Source organism: Ilyonectria robusta (assembly GCF_021365365.1).
Source record: "Ilyonectria robusta strain PMI_751 chromosome Unknown BGZ61scaffold_3, whole genome shotgun sequence".
Taxonomy (NCBI): domain Eukaryota; kingdom Fungi; phylum Ascomycota; class Sordariomycetes; order Hypocreales; family Nectriaceae; genus Ilyonectria; species Ilyonectria robusta.
In genome coordinates, this window is record NW_025764437.1 from 702020 (window position 1) to 724008 (window position 21989).

Sequence of the window (21989 nt, forward strand, 5' to 3'; positions counted from 1 at the left end):
TATGTAAAGCGGTGCCATCCTATTCGACTTCTCACTATGTGGAATCACGATGTCTCAACTAAATATAGAGAGGGAGATGACGTGCTCCTAAACACAATCCCAGCTATCTGCTGAGTTGGGATCACCTTTTCCGCTGTAAACATTTCGAGTTGGATACTTGCAGTGCCTTCTCTGCAACACAACCTCTCCAGAGCTCGTTCCATCATCGAACTGCGTGCCCATAATGAACTCTGGCGCAATACCCTCCTCGACCCATCTAACAACAGCGGCCAGGACGTTCTCATCAGGGCTGTATTCCGCCAGCGTTTGCAGGTTGCCTCCGATGAAACTGGCGCCGCTTCCGTCGCGGCAGTGAGCCATGCCGGAGATTCTGAAGTATCTGTAAAACTCGTCCAACTCGTCCGAAGGAAGCCCCATGGTTCGCGACACGTGGTTGTAGTAGCGGGCCGAGTTGTCACTGCTAATGGCGTTGTCTTGAAGGCCGTGGTAGTGCAGGATCTTGGTCCCCCGTTTCTGCACGCCGGACAGGTCGCCCTTCCAGGTCGCGGCGTTGAATGTGTTCCGTTTGGACACAGCCGTCCAGTCCTTGACGTTCAACGTTGCAGGGTCCCATGATGGATCTTCGTGGATGACATATCGAAACCAGTCAACTGGGTAATCATGGGGTTCGCCGGCGAAAAACCGCGCGGTGGAATTGGCTCCAGGCTGGAAGCGAGGATAAACCAGTTTGCCGTCGGGACCGTAGACGGGCGAGAAGACAGCCCGCACAGTGGCCGCCTGTTCCCCTGTAAGACAACCGCTTTTTTGCTTCGTGCTGCAGATCAATTCCTCAGGACGGTATTGACAAAGATCCGGGTCCTCAATAATCCCGTCCACAAGACCATCCAGGCCATCGCACTGGCGCAGAATATCCTCATAGACCAGATCCCACTGGGCCGCAGAGAGAAACGACGCCGTCCCAGCCTTTCCTGTGTCAAGATAGAACTGGCCAGTCCAGTACATCAGGGCATTCAAGTCGAAAGCGGGAGCGCCGGCGACAATGCCATCGAAATCTTCGGGAAAGTCTTGTGCCTCCTTGAAGCCTTGTCTACCCCCAGTTGAGCATCCGAGATAGTACGACTTGGTGTGCTCTTTTCCATAGAACTTCTGGCTAATTTTCTTCCCGAGCACAGCGGAGAGGTGAACAGAGCGGTAGACGTAATCCTCCAGCACCCCCGGGTTCTTGTAAAACGGCGAGCCCGAGGTTCCGTCGTGGCCGTTATTGCCACCAATGGTGGCAAAGCCCATAGAGGATCCGTAGTTAAGATCATCGTGTTTAATACAACCACTCAATCCCCCATTGCCTACTGTGAGGAATCTTCCGCTCCAGTCAAGAGGCAGCCAGGCGTCAAGCGTGACATTGCTTCGTGGCCCTGTGACTACCAGCAATGAAACGCGGCAAATGTCAGCGCGAACAACCTGAGACCTGGTCGTGCAAGTTGGGTGATCATTTGGAAAGGTAAGGTTGGTTCCTGCCGCAACGAAAGCGGCGTTGTGTATCGTGACGTTGGCGAGCTTGAGTGTCCGTGATAGTCTGGCACACTTATCACGCTGGGAGCAAAGGGCTTGCTCTGCTCCTAGGAGCAGGAGTAGCAGTAGAAATATAGGGGAATTATAGAGTCCCATTTTCAAACAACGTGAATAGTTGGGTATGATGCCGTGAAGATGCCAGTCAACCTGCAGGATGGATGCAACTCAGCATGTCAGTTCCCGCGCGGCACATATTTATATTCATCTCGCCATCCCATTATTGTACTTGATGTTGCCGGCCGGATTTTATTCCGTCGTCTGGTTTATGCACTCTTTTCCCCCATCCCCGCTCAACACCCTTATATTCATCCCGTATAGAATTGCCGTTGTTCCACTTACCAGGTTGTTAGATTAGCGTGGGCGACGATCTGGCAAGATGTGGCGGCACCCCCGCAAATTTTACGGGGGAGAGGACTAAACGGTCGACGGCCGGATCAACAGCCGACGTTAACGGATATGCAGCCGATGTCAACACAGACCCTTGGCTGAGATCTAGGTGACGGAAATGTGCGGGTTCTTGGTGTTCGCTGGTGTTATGAGGTTGTCACAGAGTTGTGCTCATTAAGGGTTGAGGTTCAGTGGAAAAGAGGACCTTCAAGATGTACAGAGACATTTTAATGAGATGGTACATCATATTCCGTACACGTCGGCTCAAATTTCGGAAATCCTCTATTATTTGGAGTATCTCAATAATACACAGACTTATTTACCAGGGTTAAACAGAGGCAGGCTAAAAAAGCCATCTCTACTTAGTAGAGGGACCGCTTTTGAGATCCTTTTAGTTGTGGATGTGGGACACCACTTACCCTATTACCAAGCACCGACTCCCTAGGATTCTGGCACGAGACAATCGTAGAAATACAGTTGGAGGGATGTAAAAGACCATTGAGTATCGTGAAGAACAGTCAGACATAGAGAAGCGTTTCTCGTATTCAGACAGAGTTTCTATTCCTCGCATTCCCTTCGTTTAGGAGACGAGCACATCGGCATGTGGGGCCCTACAGAAAGGTGAGAAGAAGTCCCACAAGCGCTCGTGGGGCCCCGACTTGTCCACAGCAGCATGATATTTGTAACTACTAGAAAGCTCAGAGATGTGACAGAAAAATATGGAATTGGCAGTGTGAATTTTAAAGCGAGGCACTCTTTCTCGGTATCCGGTTGGTTTTTGCGCTGTTCAAAGACCCCGCATTTAGCCCTTGCCTGGGTCTGTGTGAGTGCTTTACGAAGGCTGGCGCAGGAAGTTTGACAACTCCAGTATCTAGAAACAAGAAATAGATAAGTTCTTTATTATTTTGTTATAAACCCTTCATTTACACACAATATTACACAGTGTACAGCGGTATGTACCTATTCCTGAGGAAGTTATGCAACTTCCTGCGACAGCCCTCGTACAGTCAGAGCCACCAAGCAACATACATACTTCGCATACCAGGCTAGTTCCCAATATACACTGAATACGCGTTCTTTAGTATCGGATTTTGACGATTTGAGGCTTCTCTCGTAGTGATTGCTATCTCCGACTGGATACGGAGATTCCGCTCTCAGAGTCGACGAGATATAAATATGGGTCACCCGGAGTGTCGGCGAAATCGGCGAAATCGGAGTTCCCGCGTTCGGCCTGGCTCGCAAGTTCTTCGCCGATCGTCTGGCCGAGTCTCGGGCAACGGAACGGAGAATTCGCAACATACATCTATTTCACCCATGGCCAGTCAGAGAACGCCGAGTATCAGACTTGCCGCATGCGAACCATGTCGGCGGGCCAAACTTGCCTGCGGTCATGAGCGGCCTGTTTGTGTGCGATGCCAAGATCGCGGGCAAGGAGAGGGCTGCGTTTATCGCGATCACCCCTTTCGGAGAAGAAAACTGCGAAGCCATTCATCCAAGTAACTACCACCTGTCTACGGAACGTAGATGTGGACTCTCAGCAGCTAATTGGGTCCAGGAACTCGACGAGGGCCGAGGATATCCCTGCAGTAGTGCCTTCGCCGCAACCTCATTCCTACCCAAATCCTGGGTACCTGGGCTCGTCAAGCCATTCTACCATATTCAACGCGATGGCTTCGTGGCCTGCGTCAGATAATGGGAACTTGAATGATGATGGTGCAGCCCAAGAACCGGATTTCTCTGCTTCTGGTAACATGCTCAACGGCCAAGGCATCGTTGACCGCGCAGCACATGCGTTGAACCAGCTGATCCGGACGGACATTCCTGGGCTAAAGAACCTGGTCCAAGTCTGGCTGGATAAGAGGGTGAATCTACCACTGGCGGAGCCATTCGTGGCTCGTTGTGCCGAGGCCACGAAGGACATGGCCACTCTATTCCCTCCCTCCACCGCCGGTCTCCGGGATCCCAGCGCGCTGGTGGTACAGCAGGCAAAGCTGCTGCTCCGAAACACGCTCAAACGCTTCACCATTCACAGAGAATCCACGGTTGAAGATTACTTCTCCCAGATGCTTGGTGATAATCTGCGTTGGGAGTCAATCGGAATCTTCTTCACCGCAGCCAGCAGGGCAGCGATCGACCGAGACTCCTACCCTTCTCTGTATATGACTGATCAACAAAGAAGCGTTCTAATTAGGGCCTTGACCTACATAGGAGATTGTTGTTTAGAGATTTGCCTTTCGCTCGATTGCTTGAATGATCTACAGCTTATCCTGCAGTATGAGAATTTTATCGTGCATTCTCAAGTTGATGGAGACCAAAGTAAGTCACTGTCTTCTTTCAGAATTGAGGTTGCTAATGTTAGTATCACAGGTTATCACTCATGGAGGAGGATGGGAGACCTTGCGAGTTCCTTGTTCGCACTAGGATACCACGAAAAGATTGATGCAGCTGCATCGAATATCCCCCCATTCGTAGCTGAGCTACGAAAATCAACTTTCGCCCGCGTCTATACGGGTGATAAGAGCTTGGCGATATTTCTTGGACGCCCACCACGCATCGCCAAAGCGTACTGCACTTTCCAACTTCCGACCAACGAGTCGGATTTTTGGGGCAACACGGGTCCTGCTTCTGCCCCTGAGCCAAGTCTAGGTCCCTCAGATGGAGAAAGCTCTGCTACGGTGGATCTAGGCTCCGATCGCCTGGAGCCCATTAATTATACGGCCGATACACGTTGCACTGTCCGGTTCGCGTGGCTGAAGGAAGATGTTCTTGGCCTCTTCCGCCATCGCCTGTCCCCGGATCAAGTGGAAAAGGCAAGGTAAGCCGCGGCCTCCTCGGATGTTGTTATAAGAAATTGACGATTCGTCTCATAGTGCAATCAGGACAGCAGTCGAAAATCAATGGCGAGAACTACCGGCCCACTTCAAGCTTACCACAAGTATCCGAAATTGTCATTCTGACCCCTTCACCCGAGATTTCCTCGTGGGTACCCGACTTGACTACTTGCACACCCTTTTCCTCCTACATCTAGCTTCTCTTAAGCAGATCTCTGAGCCGGACGAAGCTCTCCTAACTGTGGCTGGAGAGATGCTCTCTCATGTTGTCGAGGTTATCATTTTACGGGATCGTATGGTCAATTCTGGCACATCCCTCATCTGGAAGGTACTATTTAACATTCGATTTTTCCTTCGATAGAAGCTAACTCGAGGTAGGTTGCCCAGTTTGGTCTACCTGCCGCAGGGATCATCTCACTTGCCCTCTTAAACCCCACCGTCAACACAGGCGCAGGCTCGTTTTCGCGATCTAGGCTCGTGCAAGATCTAAGCGTCCTTGTCGCAGAGATTAGGACAGGAGCAGTAATCCAGGCTGGGGAGCCAAACTTTGCACTATTCACTCGGGCTACCAGCACTATTCAGAGTCTTCTCGATTCTGTAATGACATGGGGCCAACCCCGCCCAGAGACGCTCAACTCCCAAGTTGACCCCCCGGCTCAGTATATGGACCGTTGGGGTCCTTGCATCAACTTTGATCCTTGGGAATTTGAGATAGATTTCTGGGCAAATCTCGCCGAGCACCCGACGCTGCATAGCCACGAAAACTAGATGATATATTCGTACAAAGCCCAGTCACAGAAGCGGAGCCTTGAATTCTTGCCTTTTCACACCTGCAATGCGGGCCGGAAGAAGCAACTCATTGGAGACTGCAGGAATAACCGAGGTATTGCATAGGCGGCCCGCTCCGACAGGGTTACCAAAGTCCTACAGTGGGAAGCATAAAGTCCTGATCCAAAATAATGTACTGAATTGCTTGCTTACTTGATGCAGCTAGCGCATTTTACCGCTATACTCTGTGCTCTGGTTGAATAGTATGATAAAATTATATTCTTCATTTACATATGCTGAACCTCTTATATTTGCTTCGTCGTCTCACTCAAAGATCTTTATAGTTACTTCTAGCCCTAGATTTTAAGAGTTATGACCTATTGAAGATCGGATACTCCGTATACCGCAGTGCAGATTACCGGTGCATAACCCTGTACAAAACTTTGGATCAGGACTTTGTGCATCCCATTGTTGGCCGGCCATACGAGCCATTTGGCGGCCGGTTCCGTCCTGCACTTGGTTCGAAGCAAGCAGCCAACCGTTGTGCAATATTCCCTCTTATTTCCATAATGTCTATCACTGCCGTAGATAACGTAAATCAACAGAGTTGTCTTTTTACAGTGTTCATAGAGCCATCACCCTAATGTTAAGCTTATCTTTAGGGAGGTCGGATTATCCTTGCACATCGCTGATACTTACCATTTCGAGTAGGAGAACCGTAAAGCTAATTAATAGAGTGAGGACATATATGGGCCCACTCGGCATTAAGAAAACGCGGCCACGGCAATTAAATACCACATCTGGCAGGTGACGCGATGAAAACGGTCCAAGGTTGCTTTGCATGATGCGCTATATCACGTAGCGAAAGGCTGATGGGACAATGGACTGATCTAATACGCTGCAGGTCGACATTTCACACAGGAGCTCCCTCTTAAGACCCAAGGACCGGCCTTGGCACTTGACAACAAAACAAAAGTCCTCCATTCTGGAGAATCAGGCTGTTATCCGCTCAGTGGGCCATGAATGGGGCAATACGGACAATCCGCTGGCGCGTGCGATAACGAACAAGGCAGGTCGTTCTAGTGGGGTCATAGATTGGCACCTATTCCCGCTGTGCCAATGCCGATCCCCGGAGTATGAGCGTGGAACAGTTGCCGCTGATTGGATTGTCCATCGGAGCTGCTGTTGGACTTAGGCGCCGAAGAGAGTCTGTTTTAGGAAGGTTGGATTTCGAAGTCGAATAGTTTCTTTTGATTGGAGCAGTTGTAATTATGCGCTGAGAAGCATCTCTTTTAGGAAGGCTGATGTTGAAGAATACGAAATACTGCACTTGGCAATGCTAGGGAACTTGACTATATAAGTGCCATCGGCATAGGAGTTTTGATACTATTCCCCAGACAGCAGTGTCAGCTTCATCCTCTTCCATCTTGAATACCGACCTTCATCATCTATCCGGTACAATGTTGTTCAAGTTCTCCTTCTTTACCGCCCTGCTGGCGGCAACCAGCACGGTTGCCAAGCGCACTTGCGGAACTCCCAACCCTAGCGAGGAGCAGAATGAAGTCGCCTTGGACTTCATGAAGAGCGAGGCTAGCGCCCGTGAGCTCAAGATCACCACCCGACAGGCTTCTTCTATCAAGATCAACGTCTACTGGCATGTGCTTGCCACCTCCAACTCCGTTGCGGGAGGCTACCTTACCCAGGCCACCCTGACCAGGCAGCTGGCTGTTCTCAACACCGCTTTTGCTCCTCACGACGTCTCCTTTGTGCAGGCTGGTGTTGACTGGACCATTAACACGAACTATGCCAACGATCGATCCGAGCTCGCCATGAAGAGGGCGCTCCGCAAGGGCACCTACGCTGATCTTAACGTCTACTTCATGCCCGGAACCCAATACCTTGGATACGCCTACTTCCCTACCAGTGTTACTGCCGGTTCCAACGCGTTTTACTATGATGGTGTCGTCATTCTGTCCACCACCGTTCCCGGAGGTAGCGCGACGCAGTACAACCTGGGCCACACTGCTACCCACGAGATTGGCCACTGGCTGGGTCGTAAGTTACCTTGAAGATTGTTTGATTTGAAATTACCATCCCGAATAGACGCTGACAGGATTTTTAGTTTACCACACTTTCGAGGGCTACACTTGCGGTGGAAACGGCGACTATGTTGCCGATACCCCTGCTGAGTCTGAGGAGGCCTACAACTGCGAGATCGGACGTGACACTTGCCCCAACATTGCCGGAACTGACCCCGTTACCAACTACATGGACTACTCTGATGAGTAAGTAGATCGAATCAGTTTCGATACCCAAGCTAATTCATCGATAGCGACTGCTTCACTGGCTTTACCGCTGGCCAGGAGGACCGCATCTACAACTACTGGGACACTTACCGTGCCAGCTACCAGTAAATAGCTAATGCTGTCAATCGACCAAGATCAATTTTGAAAGAGGTTGCAAAATGTGACGATGAGAAACATGACGAGGTGTTGAGGTGTTGAGGTGTGGTGGGTGATTATGGATGGCGGAAGATGCATTGGCCGATCCTTAAGAAAGGAGAGGCTGTACTGTCACTACTGTACATTCATATTCTTTGTAGCTACTTGCTCAGGTTGTTACGACTCTTCAATTATCCATTAAAAACTCAATACCGTCCAACTTCCTTGCATTTTGAAAAGCAACTCGTCCAAAAAAGACGCTCGGAGTGCAGCGGTTCTAACAGATGTGACAGCCATGCCCTCCAATCTCAAAGCCGCGAGGCATTGAATTTAGATTCCAAAGAGGCTCAGGGACAAGGGCGTGGACAGAGTAGCAACGGACTACAGTAAATAAAGAAGATAACTTGTTATAATGAAGACTTACGGCGCAGACATGCCAGGGTGCACTGCCAACAAAAAAGGGTAAACTTGAGTCTAGACTCTACTAGAAGAGGGTACCCGATGCCCAGCAATATCTTACTTCGTCTGCTTGTTTCAGCAATCGCACTTCTTGTACACACCACGTCAGAAGGCTCACTTGATAGTCTTGAAGATTGAGGAGAGGGGTTTATCATAATCTAGCTAGCGCAAGTGATGTCTATGTACAATCGCCACAGTGGAACTTCCTCTTATACATTGGGTATGCTTCCGTCAAGATTGTCCTGTGCTATTTCTCTGCGCCAGGTAAGCACCGAATTTCTTGAGAGACACCGGAGCATCATCCATACTCATAAAGACCTCGACCATGTTCAGCCCTTTACCTTCTTGAATCAAAGGGTCCGCAAGGACCGATTCCAATTCACCCCAAGTATGAGCCGCTCGTGTCGTGACTGGGTACGACGGGTCATCTTTAGGAGCTCCGAAATAGCTTGGTGCTTCGAGATTGCGCCAGGGCTGCACGTCGTTATAGGAGGCGTTGAATCCATGAATCATCCGCTCAATGGTATAGCCGTTGTTGTTGAGGACGATGATTGTGATGTCGAGCCTGTTCCGGATGATGTCGCTGATGGCCTGCGCTGACATCTGGAGACTGCCCTCACCCTCGAAGAGAATGGTTCTGCCAGGGCGCCGCGTTCCGTTCTTGACCATTTCTCTTTGCGCAAGGGAGACGCCTTGGGAAGCGGCCAATGTATATCCAATAGACAACCAGATGGAAGAGTTTATGACCATCGTATCTTCAGGGAGGACGAAAGATTGCCCTCCGTATGAAGATGTACCGGTTTCAGTAAGGATGATGTCTCCGGGCCGAAGGAAGTCAGAAATGCGCAACCAAAACGAATGCTGGTCAACGATGGAGTCTCCAGCTGGCACAGGCAAGGCTTTCAAGAGTGTTCTTGGGTCCTCTGGGTTTTCCGGGAATGGCTCGACAGCTGCCAGTTCCACTTCCTGTAGCCTTGCCACAACCTTTTCCAGCAGCGATTTGATACATATTCCATGATGTTGAGTAGGCTCCGTAGTCTCGTTGCCAACAATGACCCTATCTGCCTCGAATACCACGGTAGTTGTGGCATCGGGACAAGCGGTGAAGCCGAACGTATTGACATCCGAGGGGAGAGGCCCGAAGTGAAGCACCAAGTCGCGACTCTTGACCCACGCCGCATGTTCTGGGTTTCCCACGAGCCCATAATAGACGCCGTGGAAGTTGGACAGCGTCTCGCTCACTAGGCTCTTGCCAAATGGTGTCGTCAACGTCGGGAAAGCCGTGCGCCTTATGAGCTCGTTCAAGTTATCCCGGATGCCGAATCTCGTTGCGAAGCCGTCGACCAAAATCAGTGGTCGTTTTGCTTGTTGAATCTTCCCAAGAAGTTTGTCGACTGTCTGACCTTCGAGGAGCTTGCTGTATCCCGGGATGGTAAGGTCGATCAATCCCGTCGGAGCTGCCACCCGGGCGCTGACCATGTCGGTGGGAATCTCGATATAAACCGGGCGGCTCTGCAACAAGCACTGCTTCAACGTCATGTCAATCAAGCGAGGAGCGTTTTCCGCATCCGTCAGGTTCGCTTGCGCCACCGTCACCGACTTGTACATGTCCGCAAAGACTCTCAAGTTGCCATCGCCCAGTGAGTGGTGTAGACATGCGCCTGAGTTTTGGGCAGCCAGAGGGGCCGTCCCGACAATGTGTACCACGGGGGCCTTTTCTGCATAGGCGCCGCCGATGGCATTGATTGCTGAGAGCTCTCCCACGCCGAACGAAGTCACAAGGGTGGCAAGGCCCTTGGTTCTTGCGTAGCCATCTGCCGCGTAACCGGAATTGAGCTCGTTGGCGTTTCCTACCCAGCCCAGACCTGCCGATTCGAGATAGTCCAGGATGGTGAGGTTATAGTCGCCTGGGACACCATGGACAGATCCGACTCCAAGTTGGGCCAGGCGCCGGAATAGATAGTCGACTAAGTGAATCTCCTTCTCCATGGTGTGTCTTGGATGACAGTGAATCTAATGACAGGGTAAAAGAGAAGAAAAAAAACAAATTTTCAGGAGAGGCTTGCATATTTCTGCGATGACAATAGAAGGCTCTTGTAATAATCCTGCTCCTTGGCCAAGTGATCACTTTCGCCTTTCGCCGGCAATCCCCACTATGCAGCATGTCAATCCAGCCCTACGAGATGTCTATTTAGCCCTACGGGATTTCTATCTTGCCCTACGATTGGTATAAAAACTGGAACCGGCGAAAGATGTTAAATGATGCTATCTACCAGGGTACGGAGAGTGTAGCTATGTCCGCTATCCGTTCTCTCCGAATACTCCGCATTGGACTCCGCACCTCGGCTGAGCTTACCATATCCTATCCGACATCCCCGGCAATCACATCTATCTCGTGTATTCTCGGCTTGCGATTATACATTGAATACTAGAGCCGCTCTTTGATTGAGATATTATTTGTCTTATCCTGTCTTATCTTTAGGCCATGTCGTATCTATCGACCCTACTTCCCCATAGACTCACCAACTAGACTTTGTAAAGATGACAATTGCCACGGAACTGACACGCCGATTGGGCATCAAGGGTATCCCACCTAATCATCCCAGTTCCCAGATTGTCGGCTTAGACTCACTCCGCCTATAGTGCCCATTATCCAGGGGGGCATGATGCACGTCGGCACCGCCAAAATGGCATCCGCCGTGTCCAACGCCGGCGGTCTCGGCACCATCACGGCCCTCAACTTCCCAACTCCCGCGGCTCTGCGCGAGGAGATTCGACGCTGCCGTCGTCTCACCCCAAACCCCTTCGCAGTGAACATCACCCTGCTGCCCAGTGTAGTGCCGCCGGATTACCGTGGCTACGCGCAGGCGGCCATCGACGAGGGCATCACCATCGTCGAAACAGCAGGCAACTCTCCAGGGCCCATCATCACGCAACTGAAGGAAGCCGACGTTACGGTGTTGCATAAATGCACGAGCATACGCCATGCCGAGAGCGCGCAGAGACTCGGGGTTGACTTTCTGAGTATTGATGGCTTCGAGTGCTCCGGCCACATCGGCGAAAACGACATTACGAACTTGATCCTCTTAAGCAAGGCGCGCCAGGTGTTAAAAATTCCCTTCATTGCCAGCGGCGGCTTCGCCGATGGCTGGGGTTTGGCAGCGGCATTGTGCCTCGGAGCCTCTGGCATCAACATGGGCACTCGATTTCTATGTACACAGGAAGCCCCAGTCCATGAGAACATCAAGCAGAAAATTGTCCAATCCCAAGAAACCGACACGGTCCTTCTCTTGCGCCGATGGAGGAACACGTCGCGCCTGTTCAAGAACAAAGTAGCCCTGGAGGCGCTGAAGGTCGAGCAAGCTAGCAAGACTGGGGAGTTTGAAGAGATAGCGCCTCTGGTGAACGGGAAACGCGGCAAAAAGGTTTTTGAAAATGGGGATCCCGAGTTTGGAGTAAGATAGTACCCGTACCATGAGAATGGTCTCAATTATTAACCAGCATATAGGTCTGGACCACGGGACAAGTGATTGGCCTGATCCACGATATTCCAACATGCAGCGAGCTGGTTCAGAGAATTGAAAGGGAAGCGGAGACCGTTTTGAGGGACAGACTAGGGATGATTCTCCCAGGTAGCAACTTGTAGATACAATGGGGTGACAAATGTTCCACGATCAAAACCACACCTTGAAATGCCATTTGCTACAGTGCGTAGGCGGTGTCTTTCAATACTTACCTATCTAACCAGGCCCTCAGATCTTTATTATTTAGTACCTAGGTAATGTACTAACGTTCAATTCTTATTTCTAAAAGTAAGGGTTTACTGATATTGCTTCCCTTAGGTAGTTGATCGATCGCAAATTATACTCTGTGGAGCTGTCATGATACCATGAAGTTGTCGAACGAACGAATCATTTCCTACTGCCACTGATCAAAATGTCGGCCGGCGAACCCTCCTACGATAAACCTCCTTGCTCCAGTATTTAGACAGAAACAGCTTCTAACAGTGACGCTAGTGACCCTGGACGTCTTTACGCGGAAGATGTACGTCATCCGAGATCTCATTCGCGACTCCACCACATCGCTGGGGAACTATTTTTATCCTCCGTATACTTGAGCTCTGACATTTTTCCTTTGGGTTCAAGGGCAGCCAGCTCGCTGTCGTCAAGAGAGCGAATCCCGCGCCATCTCCGGGGCAAATGCAGATGATCGCGCGAGAGTCCAACTTATCCGAGACCGTCTTTCTGCACGGCAGGAAAGAGATGGCTCGTTCCACTCATCACTTCAAGGAGAATCTAGTCAAGACGCAACCTAGCTAGGCAGCCAGTGCGGAATTCGCGTCTATGGAGCCCTCCTATCCCTCGGTGTCAGTAGTCAAGGGCGTCACCTCCTTCAAAGATAGCATGTTAATGGCCATCAGTTCAAGTCAAGCTTAAAGAATCAAGGCCAGAGGTTGTCAATTGCAAAACTTTTGTCAAATTTGGAGATGAACCAATCTTTTCTCAACAGATTTATAAAAGAAATATCGACGTCGCCGGTATAATCTACCCAAGTCCCGCCCAACACCGGAAAATAGCAACCCAACCTAGCGTCACTCATGTCCCAACACGAACGATTTCCCATATCTTGTCACAGATATACCATGCACACTGCGGATTGGCCGCGAACCCAAGTCTTCCAAACGAGCCCTCCAGGCTTCTTCAAAACATCCTGGTATCAGAATCAAAGAGGGAGAAGCGAATTCCACCACCATTCATGAACGCCTCTCTGAGGTAAAAATAGATCCGAAACAAATTGGTTTCCCACCCAGATGTGAGAAGGATAAAGAAGTAAAAATGTGACTCTGATGGTGAGCATAGATATGAAATGGTCAGGAAATGTGAAGCAGCAGCCTCTGTGCTAACACCAGCAACATGCCAGAGACCAGCCCCTCGTGTATGCAGCCAAGATTGAAAACAAAGAGGCAAACATCGCTTGGAATGTGGTGCTTGCGTCAAACCGCAAGAACATCAATCAATACAGACAGATAGGAATATTGAAGTCGGCTGTAGATCATTCAACTTTGACCCTTTTTGCGTCTGCCGCCTCCGCTGCCTCGCTTTGGTTCGTGGCACCGTACTCTGGCGTTTTTCGCTTCATTGCTGCAGTATTGTTCGTACTGACGCTCAAATTGGAGTTGTTGGGGGTGGAGTTGGGATTTGGCCCGTCGTCTCTCAAGAAGCTAGGCCCTGACCCAACCACGGGTGTGGCAAAGTTCAGCGGGCTTGGCAGGGTGTTATTGTCTCCTCCCCTAAAGTTCCAATCCGGGTAGAAGCTACTGGGGCTGGGAAGGAACTCGTTGTTGAGGAATCGTGATGGCAAAGCCGACACCGGCGTGTTATCACCGCCATTCACAGTCTGCTGGGGAGGCGGTCGGGCAAATGGGTTTGGAGGACCCGTTGCTCCAGCAGACAGCAGCGCCGATGCGGACGGGGACGGTGGGGGCAGGACTAGGGATGATTGGGAATTATGTCGTTGGGGCGGTTGAGTCGTAGTCTCGGCGGGATTTCGCGGCGAATTAGACTCGGCCGTCTCACTTCCCCCAGCCTCGGAAGCGCCGGCCGGAATCTGCACCGTCAGGCGTGGACCCCGGGGCCGAGCCCCGCCGACCACCTGGAGACTATTTGACCTTGACGGAGGAGTAAGAGTCGTCTCTGGGATCGATGACATGGACGTAGTTCGCGTCTTGTCCGTGTTGGCCCGCGGCGGTGGGATGGGAGGCGATGAGGTGCTATGATTGGCGCGGTTTATCGCGGCTATATCGACTGACTGTGCACGGCTTGCAGCATTGGCCGCAGCAGCAGCCGCCCCCGACTCCGTTTTGATAGGTTCAGAGGCGAATGAGGCCAGGTGCTGCGATAGGATCGATCGGTTCTCCTCGATTGGCGTAAAAATGCTGTGTGACTTACGCTGCGGCAGCTTCTTGATGGCCGAGTCCGTATTGAGCAGTGGTGGCTGTGGTCGTTCCATGGGTTCAGACTTTGGTACCACGGGAGGAGGTGGCGGGGGGTCATGCAGTCGGCGCTCACCCAATGGGTGTTGTGGGGGCTGCGGTGGCGGAGGTGAGATGTGCGGTATAGGGGGGTTGGGAGGCAGTTGCTGGTGGTTTGGCTGAGGCGACGGTTCGGGGCGCGAGGGTGCCTGGATCCCGTGCGAAGGCGGGTGCGAGGAATAGGCGGGAGGCATTGGCGAGCGTCGACCATCTGCGTAAGGCTGATGTTGGGGATGTTGTTGAGGCGGCTGAGGGGGCTGAGGCTGCTGATGATGCTGTTGTTGCTGATGTTGATGTTGATGCTGCTGTTGCTGCTGTTGCTGCTGTTGCTGTTGCTGCTGCTGCTGCTGCTGCTGCTGCTGTCCATAGGAATACGGCGGCGCCTGCTGCGGGGCCATCATGGGAGGAGGAGGGTTGTAGATTGGAGGCGTGGGCATGTAACTGATTCCAGGATGCGGCGGACCGGGTGGGGGCCCGGGCTGCGAGACCATGGGACCGGGACCCATCCGGCGCATGTCGTTTCGAGAGCCCGGTCGCGATCCGATCGAGGGCTGCGGGGTGTGGCCGCGTTGAACTGGGTGGCCCGGGTGGCCTGGATGGGGTTGGAAGTGACCGCCGTTGGTGCCAATTGGTGGTGATGCCGAGGGCGTGTGGTGTCGGATCTGAGGGAATGGCGGTTGAGGGCCGTGGAAGTGCGGAGGCATCATCTGGTTGTTCATCTCGTCGGGTGCGTGGGGAGGAGTGCCGTCGGCCTCCTCTTCCTCATCCTCATCATTGCCACCGTTGAAATCGGCGGGTCCTTTGTGCTCGTTGGGACCGCCATGCTGTCAAACTGTCAGTATATCATGTCTTCATCTGGTCGCGGACGAAGCGATGGGCGCAGAGGCCGTGGTGGGTGCGGATTGACGCGCGCAAAACTCACGTATTGGTACCGGGTGATGAGATCTCGCATGTCAGACGACGAGTATTCGTAGAGCTTCTTGTTGTTGCCAAAGATGAAGACGGCGACGTCGACGGAGCAGAGGACGGACAACTCGTGGGCCTTCTTGAACAAACCGCCCTTTCGCTTCAAGAATGTGCTGAAGGCGCGGAAGGCGCGCAAAGTTAGCGTCGAGTCGCAGAGAGAGACATGGGTTGGGAAAAGGGAAGAAGCCTTACACAGAACGATTTCTGTCATCCTTGATGGCTTTGATCTCAATCTTTCTTCGCCCCATGGTGATGGCTTGTGGGTGTCTTGGATCGACGGGCTGCTAGCTGTCGCGTCTCCACGCGGGGCGACGGGGACGGAACGGCGGCGGAGGAGACAGGGACGCGGCGGGATGGAAGTCGACAGTGTCTGAGGCTTCAAAAGCGCGGCGCGGGACGAGACGATGGGAGCGCCGACGGGTGTAGCTGAGCGTCGCGCCACACGGGTTGACTCGACCGTCGTCGCTTTGGAGGATCCAGGGTTGGCGACGTAAGCGAGGTGGACGTCGAGTGAGGCCTGGCTGTGCGCTGCGGGCGCGGGTATCGAAGGACGCTCGGCGGGAGCGGCAAGACGAGGGCAAGAGAGAGACGAGACGAGGCGGGACGGGACGGGACGGGGCAGAGGAGGTCGAATGACGGAGGCGGCGGCGGCGGCGTCGAGGGTTTTGAAGGTGGAGGGAGGCACAAGACGCAGGCCAGAATGAAGGATGGCCGAGGGACAAAAGGTCGAGCGAGATGCGAGATGAAAGAGGCGACCAAGGGAAAAAGCGTCGACGGCCCGGGACAAGGCACGACGTGGGACCCGGGAAATTGGGACCCGGCGGCCGTTGCACGCGCAGTCACGCGGCTGCTGTGGTAGGCTGGGGCGGTACCTCGGGCGTAGCGCGGACGGGGTACCTCTGGGACGTGGGCCAAGCTCGGCCGGGTACCTGTACTTGGTTGAACCTGTCAGGCAGAACCGGCACACACAGCACAGGACGTCGGTGGTCGGTAGCCCTGAAAGCTGAAAGGGGAGCGGTCCCTTTGGAGCTGGGTTTTCGTAGCTGTGTTTCCAGGCCTTGGGAAGTGTTTCGACGCGGGAGACGAGAGCAGAGGAAGCGCTACCTGCTCGAGCAGTGAATGCGAATGCGCCTGGAAACCAAAGCAGTGTCTGTGTCTACAGCTGACGGCCGATCCCTCTCAGCGTTGCGTGGTTGATAACGGTTCCCCGTCCAAACGCTGACGCAGACTCCCCGACGCACGACGGCGACTGTCGACAGCGGGCGGCGGCGGCACAGCGGCAATGACGACCGGCCCTGCGCTGAGTGGATGCGATATGCGCGATGCGAGTTGCGCTGCGATGGTTTGGATGCGATGCGAATGGGGCTGAATCTGGCGTTTGGTTTTGGGAAGGGAGGGGAGGGGGGGTGATGGGTTCTAATAATAGACAGATCGTGTTCACTTGGGATTTGGGTTTTTGGGGGTGGAGGGGGCCGACGAGTGGGATGGAAAAAAGAAGTCGGCATGGAAGGGGAGGGAAAAAACACCAACGCGTGGTAGGGACCTGTGTGTGCTGCACCGCAGGTACTGTACGTACTAACTAACAGCGAGCGGGGCCGTTCGACGGAGTGGACAAGGGGATAGGTGCCTACTTACCTACCTTAGGTAGGTAGATAATAGATAATAGATAATAAATAAGTTAATGTAAAGATCGGCGGCTTTTTCTTCTCTCTTCACGCTGCAGAACCGTGGCCCAAACCCCAGGCCCTGTCTCAATCCATCCTCAGATCCCTCAACGCTCAGGGTCCCCCTCCGCCCAACATGTTGTCACTGACGGGCCTCTGTGGCGGCGACCTGCCGGGCTACTGCAGTGCACAGCCCAGCCTCCAGCCACCAGGCCGCTTTTAGCCCGCTGGCTTCTCGTCCGCAACGAGAAAAGGACGAGGGTTATCCTCGTGTCACGGACGGGAAGAGTCATTCGGCAGAATACCACCCGTTGAACCGGGTCTGCACATCTCCCAGCCTCGTCCGGATCGGCTGCTGGGTTGGTTTTTTTCGTGCTCGAGACTCCGCGCCGAGACAGCGCGGCAAACACAGCGCAGGGAACGCCCCTGGACTCCCGTGCTTCATGTTGCTGCGTGTGCTTGGCTTTTGTCGATCATGCATGAGAGACGCTGAAGCAGCAGCTGGAGCCTCTCCTCAGCTTCCGTTTCATTCTCGCAGTCACACCCATGCCGGCCGTCTGTCAGTCTCACCGTGGACTCCTCCCAATTCCCTCCAACAACCTCCTATTCCCTTCCTAAGCCCGCCCCATCATCTCCTCTCACTTACACACTCCCTCGCCTCGAGATCTAGCACAAAAAAAACATTCCGAGAGCTCTGGCCAAGTCCTGGCTCGAGTGCCGTTTCCTCGAAGCTAATTCCCCCCCACCCCGTGCAGAGCTAGCCAAGGAGCCTAGGAGACACGCTGTCCAGGCTAGAGCGCGGATCATGGTGATGCTACTCGCCTTCCCAGGTAGAGTGTAGGAGGGGGGGATCCATCAATCCCTCACGCGCGGCTTTGCGCTTAGGCGACAATGCACTCCGGTTGTCGTTAGCTGGTGGGCCGGGCCAGAAGCGAGACACCGTCGCCCACACAGGCGCAACGGACAGACGCACACCCACGTCTCTGGCTGTTGTTCTCTTGTGACCTCACCGCACAGCAGAGGAAACAAAAGCAAAGACTAAAAGTCCTAGACAGCCAGACGGCCAGACATCTTACCACACCAATCGCCAGCCGCAGATGTTTTGTTTCAAACCCTGGTCCGATATCGCTGAGCCTCACTGCCGCTCCGCTTCGCTGGCCTCCCCGCTGTGTGCTGCTCTGCCACTGCCACGCATGGATGGGGAAGTGGTTTATGTGGATGGATGGATGGATGGATGGTTTGCAGCAACGTTGCTTGCCTGTTAATTAGGCCGCGAGTATGCAGCCAGTTGTCATGTGTCCAGCTGGGTCGTCGACATCCCAGCTGCAAGCACTCATCCCGCATTTGCCAATGCTCGTATCCCAAGACTTGTCGAACCATGTCGCGTCCAACGTGAATCGTCAGTGATGATTCATGAAGCGCTGGACTGACTGATCACCTCGCAACCGGGTTAGGTCCCAAACCGGAGCAGAAACGGTTTCCAGCCCCTCTACCCCAAAGTGCCATCATACATTGTACGCTTCATCCAGCACGTCCCCAGCCTCGCCGGATACAACATCACCGATGCCATGGCTCTCACCGTCATCCGCAATTCCCATGAGCCCCCCGCCGTCCATTCACAGCCTCTTCCTTCACCTAAGCGCCGGCCTCGACTGTGCCCAACCACTCAACTCCCGCGTTATACCTCAGCCTTCCATCCAGACCGAACCGACCGACCGATTGGGCCGTCTCGAAAAGGTGTGTCCCGGTTTTCCCGTCCCTCGCTCCCGTTTCTAAAAATACTCCGGCCCCCAAATCCCGGACCCAGAGCCAAGGGCCCCAACATCCACATCCGCGATTCACAATCCACATGTGCATCCATCCGCATCCACTCCCGCATGCCTCATGGCCCATCCCATGCCTCATGGCCCATCCTATCCCCCCATCCCACCGTCATGCACCCACCTTTCCAGGCCAATTAGCCCGCTTTGCCCCCTTTGCCCGACCTAACCGGCACAACTCGTCCAGCTATCTGGCCTCTGAGTCGTCAGCGTCGTCGGCCTCGTTTCGAAGCTGCAGGAAATGGGGCTAATTTGCTGCATTAGCCCGCGTCGGCACCCTGACCGGTGCCACTATCACCACCGGCCACACACACCTCACACATCACACATCACAAATCACGAATCACACATCACAGAGCCCCTTCACCGCATCCCAACCCTCTGACTACACGGCCCTATACCGCGCTGCACTATCTCATCACGCAACGCCCGTATCCGGCACTGCCTCTCCAGCACGCCCGAAACTCCCGTGTCCGTGTCCGTCTTTCTCTTGTTTGCCTTGGCCCACCTGCAAGTTACGTGACTCTAACATCCCCGGGTCTTCCACGTGTTGTTGCGTTGGGGATGCCGATCCTCCTTTGTCAATGCACCTGTCACCATCTTCGGCTCTTCCCACTCCCGTCACGCAGTCGTCCATCCTCAGGCATTAGTCACCCCAAATAGACAAGCCGATACTTACAAGATATCCTAAAAACAATCCGACTATATAGTGATTAAACTTCCAGTGGAGTAGGGCAGTATTGCTAAATAGGCTGCATAGCATTTAAGCTTAAGTGCGAAGAGGAGTTGCGCATCATGTGACGAGTAGCCTGGTTTCAGCTTTCCAAAGGAGGCTGGGCACCTACGGAGTTCGCCTCCAGCTCTCAACGACCACTAAATATCTCGCCCTCATAGAGGCTTTGGTCGTTATCCCAAGCGGTGCAGACGACAATAGCCTTTTTGATTTCGCCCATGACGCGCCAATGACGCTCCATCGCGTGTTTCGCAGATCGCAGTCGAGGGTCGCAGTCGAGCTTGGGGCACACAAGAAGCTGTGCGTCGAGGGCTGCCTTGCCGCCGGAGTGCTCATCGCCAAGAAAGCCCTATACTTAGTGGAAGTTAAGCAGCTACCCAAGCTGGTTGTACTTTATATGTGGTTCTTCGCTGGTGAAGACTACGAGAAAGTTGGATAGTGATAGTATATGCTTATTTGTGATGAGGTCTGGCATAGATGCAATATGATCCCAATCCGAACCCGACGAGCCATCTTGCTTTTATAAAACGATGCCGCTTTTGCTTGCTCCCTCCCACTCACCTCTGCTCACTCTGGCCCACACACCCAAGGGTAAAGACTCAAAGACGGACCAATACTGACCAGATATCCGGCCTCATGTGACCCGGGCTCCAAGAGCTAGCACTGAATATCTGCTTTGTTCGTGGCAAAGCAGACCATCAAAGATCATCGGCGATTACCATCAGAGGCAACCGTGAGTGAAGGGCGCTTCTCTTTGTGTTGGCTCCTTTGTTGGCAAACAGCAAGCGATTCGACGAGACATGGCACAAGATCCCAATGGCTTGTACCCCGCTGTCTTGAATAAAGAAGATGCTCTCCTTTGTTTGCTTCCTAATATTCTTTCCCCCTGAGAACGACACAACCGTTACGTATCTGGCGGCTGGTTTCCGGTCATGATTCACGGTCCCTTGGGGATACAAAGTTCCCAGCTCTCCCGCCTTTGACCCTTCTTTTCTTCTTTCCTTCATCACCGCCGCCAAGGTAACCCTCTTGATCCCTTGAGCGTCCCCAATACCCAACGCAGCCTCGACTCAAACGCATCTATCACATCTATCTCATTCGTACCGACGCAGATAATAATCATCTACTCAGACCATGGCAACGGAACTTCCAGCCGCAACGGACACCGCCGAGTCTAGCCCTACCATTCGGCCACGATTAACTCTCTGGCAGATTGATCGGGAGATTGATGGAGTCATTGGACCCGATGGATGGCCCGCGTTCATAATGCTCAAATTGTACAGCCAGTTGAATGCAGAATCGCAAAGCATAATCGCCCAAGAGCTGTTGTTGGAACACCTGGGTTTTCGACGTCTGCCTGTTGCAGATCGGAGGCTGGCCACCCACCGTCGGCTCGATCCTCCCCATTCGGGTGATTGCGACGAGTCCTCCAACTCCGGAGAACACGGGAAGGCGGAGTCAGCTGAGATCGATATCTTTGCCGACCCATGTGAGGTCAAGAAGTACTTCCTGAAGCGGTGGATAAGTGTGGATCGTGATACGGACAATGATGCGTGGCATATCCGCACAAATGACTTCAGGGATCCCAGCCTTTACGTAGAGTGGGATAACTATGGGCTCTACACCACACCCGGGACGCGAGGCATCGGCCACAACAAAAATGGTGTCATCCCAAGTGGCAGCAAGTCTTACAAGCCGGCGGAACTGATCTCGTCGCAGCTTCTGCTCTACAGGCTCACCATTGTATTAAACAGGCCTCCTCTCGCGGATAACATACAGAGGGATGGTATCAGATCGGCTTGGGGGTACACCCTGCATTGGATACCAGACGTGGTCAGAAACCAAAACGGGGACAAGGTCATGACAAGTTCTTTTTGCATTTTTGAACGCAAGGGTTCCGTCGCACTCACCTTTATAGGGTCAGAGGAAGCTAGCAAGGCAGCGCTTCTATTTTTTAAGTGGCTGGTCAGCGACAATGTGCCGCATCCGTGCGGTAGTATAGTGGCAGGGAATCAATTTGTGGGCTCCTGTGGTGTTCCTTACTAGAGGTGGTAGTGACTACATAAATAGCTAGCAACTTAACAAGCTAAGAATTATATCTAGAAAATAGATATATATATATTAGTAAAAGTTCTTCAATTGGGAAATCTAACATTTGAATTTACTCTATTTTTATTATTTATATTACAGTTACTAAAATTTAAGTTAAAGTTTTAAGCAGCTTTTTTGCTTTTTACTGAAATTCTATCTAACTTTTTTAACGTATCTTAATTTCAATATTTCGATACGTAAATTTTACAACTAAATCTGTAACTAGAAT

General features: G+C 52.7%; 8 protein-coding genes across 8 annotated transcripts; 5 read left to right on the forward strand and 3 right to left on the reverse strand.

Moving 5' to 3' along the window:
- Positions 1 to 87: 87 nt before the first annotated feature.
- BGZ61DRAFT_527814 (Tannase/feruloyl esterase) lies at positions 88 to 1665 on the reverse strand (the record flags this gene model as incomplete). Its single annotated transcript, XM_046253167.1, has 1 exon — positions 88 to 1665. The coding sequence occupies one exon, from the start codon at positions 1663 to 1665 to the stop codon at positions 88 to 90; it is 1578 nt and encodes a 525-aa protein (XP_046109266.1).
- Positions 1666 to 3257: 1592 nt separating this feature from the next.
- Positions 3258 to 5857, forward strand: BGZ61DRAFT_442601 (uncharacterized protein). The gene is made up of 5 exons (XM_046244758.1): positions 3258 to 3452; positions 3512 to 4272; positions 4324 to 4771; positions 4827 to 5115; positions 5166 to 5857. The coding sequence occupies exons 1-5, from the start codon at positions 3271 to 3273 to the stop codon at positions 5553 to 5555; spliced, it is 2070 nt and encodes a 689-aa protein (XP_046109267.1). The 5' UTR covers positions 3258 to 3270; the 3' UTR covers positions 5556 to 5857.
- A 1158-nt stretch (positions 5858 to 7015) lies between these two features.
- On the forward strand, positions 7016 to 7969 carry BGZ61DRAFT_473209 (extracellular metalloprotease; the record flags this gene model as incomplete). Its single annotated transcript, XM_046248433.1, has 3 exons — positions 7016 to 7610; positions 7678 to 7840; positions 7888 to 7969. 3 exons carry the CDS (start codon positions 7016 to 7018, stop codon positions 7967 to 7969), a joined length of 840 nt encoding a protein of 279 aa, XP_046109268.1.
- A 717-nt stretch (positions 7970 to 8686) lies between these two features.
- On the reverse strand, positions 8687 to 10444 carry BGZ61DRAFT_473210 (thiamine diphosphate-binding protein; the record flags this gene model as incomplete). The annotated part of the gene is made up of 1 exon (XM_046248434.1): positions 8687 to 10444. One exon carries the CDS (start codon positions 10442 to 10444, stop codon positions 8687 to 8689), a length of 1758 nt encoding a protein of 585 aa, XP_046109269.1.
- Positions 10445 to 10889: 445 nt separating this feature from the next.
- BGZ61DRAFT_411839 (uncharacterized protein) lies at positions 10890 to 12112 on the forward strand. Its single transcript, XM_046243281.1, has 3 exons — positions 10890 to 11039; positions 11099 to 11910; positions 11964 to 12112. The coding sequence occupies exons 1-3, from the start codon at positions 10997 to 10999 to the stop codon at positions 12099 to 12101; spliced, it is 993 nt and encodes a 330-aa protein (XP_046109270.1). The 5' UTR covers positions 10890 to 10996; the 3' UTR covers positions 12102 to 12112.
- Positions 12113 to 13507: 1395 nt separating this feature from the next.
- BGZ61DRAFT_341890 (uncharacterized protein) lies at positions 13508 to 15700 on the reverse strand (the record flags this gene model as incomplete). Its single annotated transcript, XM_046239462.1, has 3 exons — positions 13508 to 15310; positions 15409 to 15565; positions 15645 to 15700. 3 exons carry the CDS (start codon positions 15698 to 15700, stop codon positions 13508 to 13510), a joined length of 2016 nt encoding a protein of 671 aa, XP_046109271.1.
- Positions 15701 to 18684: 2984 nt separating this feature from the next.
- On the forward strand, positions 18685 to 19586 carry BGZ61DRAFT_473213 (uncharacterized protein; the record flags this gene model as incomplete). Its single annotated transcript, XM_046248435.1, has 2 exons — positions 18685 to 18853; positions 19201 to 19586. The coding sequence occupies 2 exons, from the start codon at positions 18685 to 18687 to the stop codon at positions 19584 to 19586; spliced, it is 555 nt and encodes a 184-aa protein (XP_046109272.1).
- Positions 19587 to 20803: 1217 nt separating this feature from the next.
- BGZ61DRAFT_473214 (uncharacterized protein) lies at positions 20804 to 21715 on the forward strand (the record flags this gene model as incomplete). The annotated part of the gene is made up of 1 exon (XM_046248436.1): positions 20804 to 21715. One exon carries the CDS (start codon positions 20804 to 20806, stop codon positions 21713 to 21715), a length of 912 nt encoding a protein of 303 aa, XP_046109273.1.
- Positions 21716 to 21989: the final 274 nt, after the last annotated feature.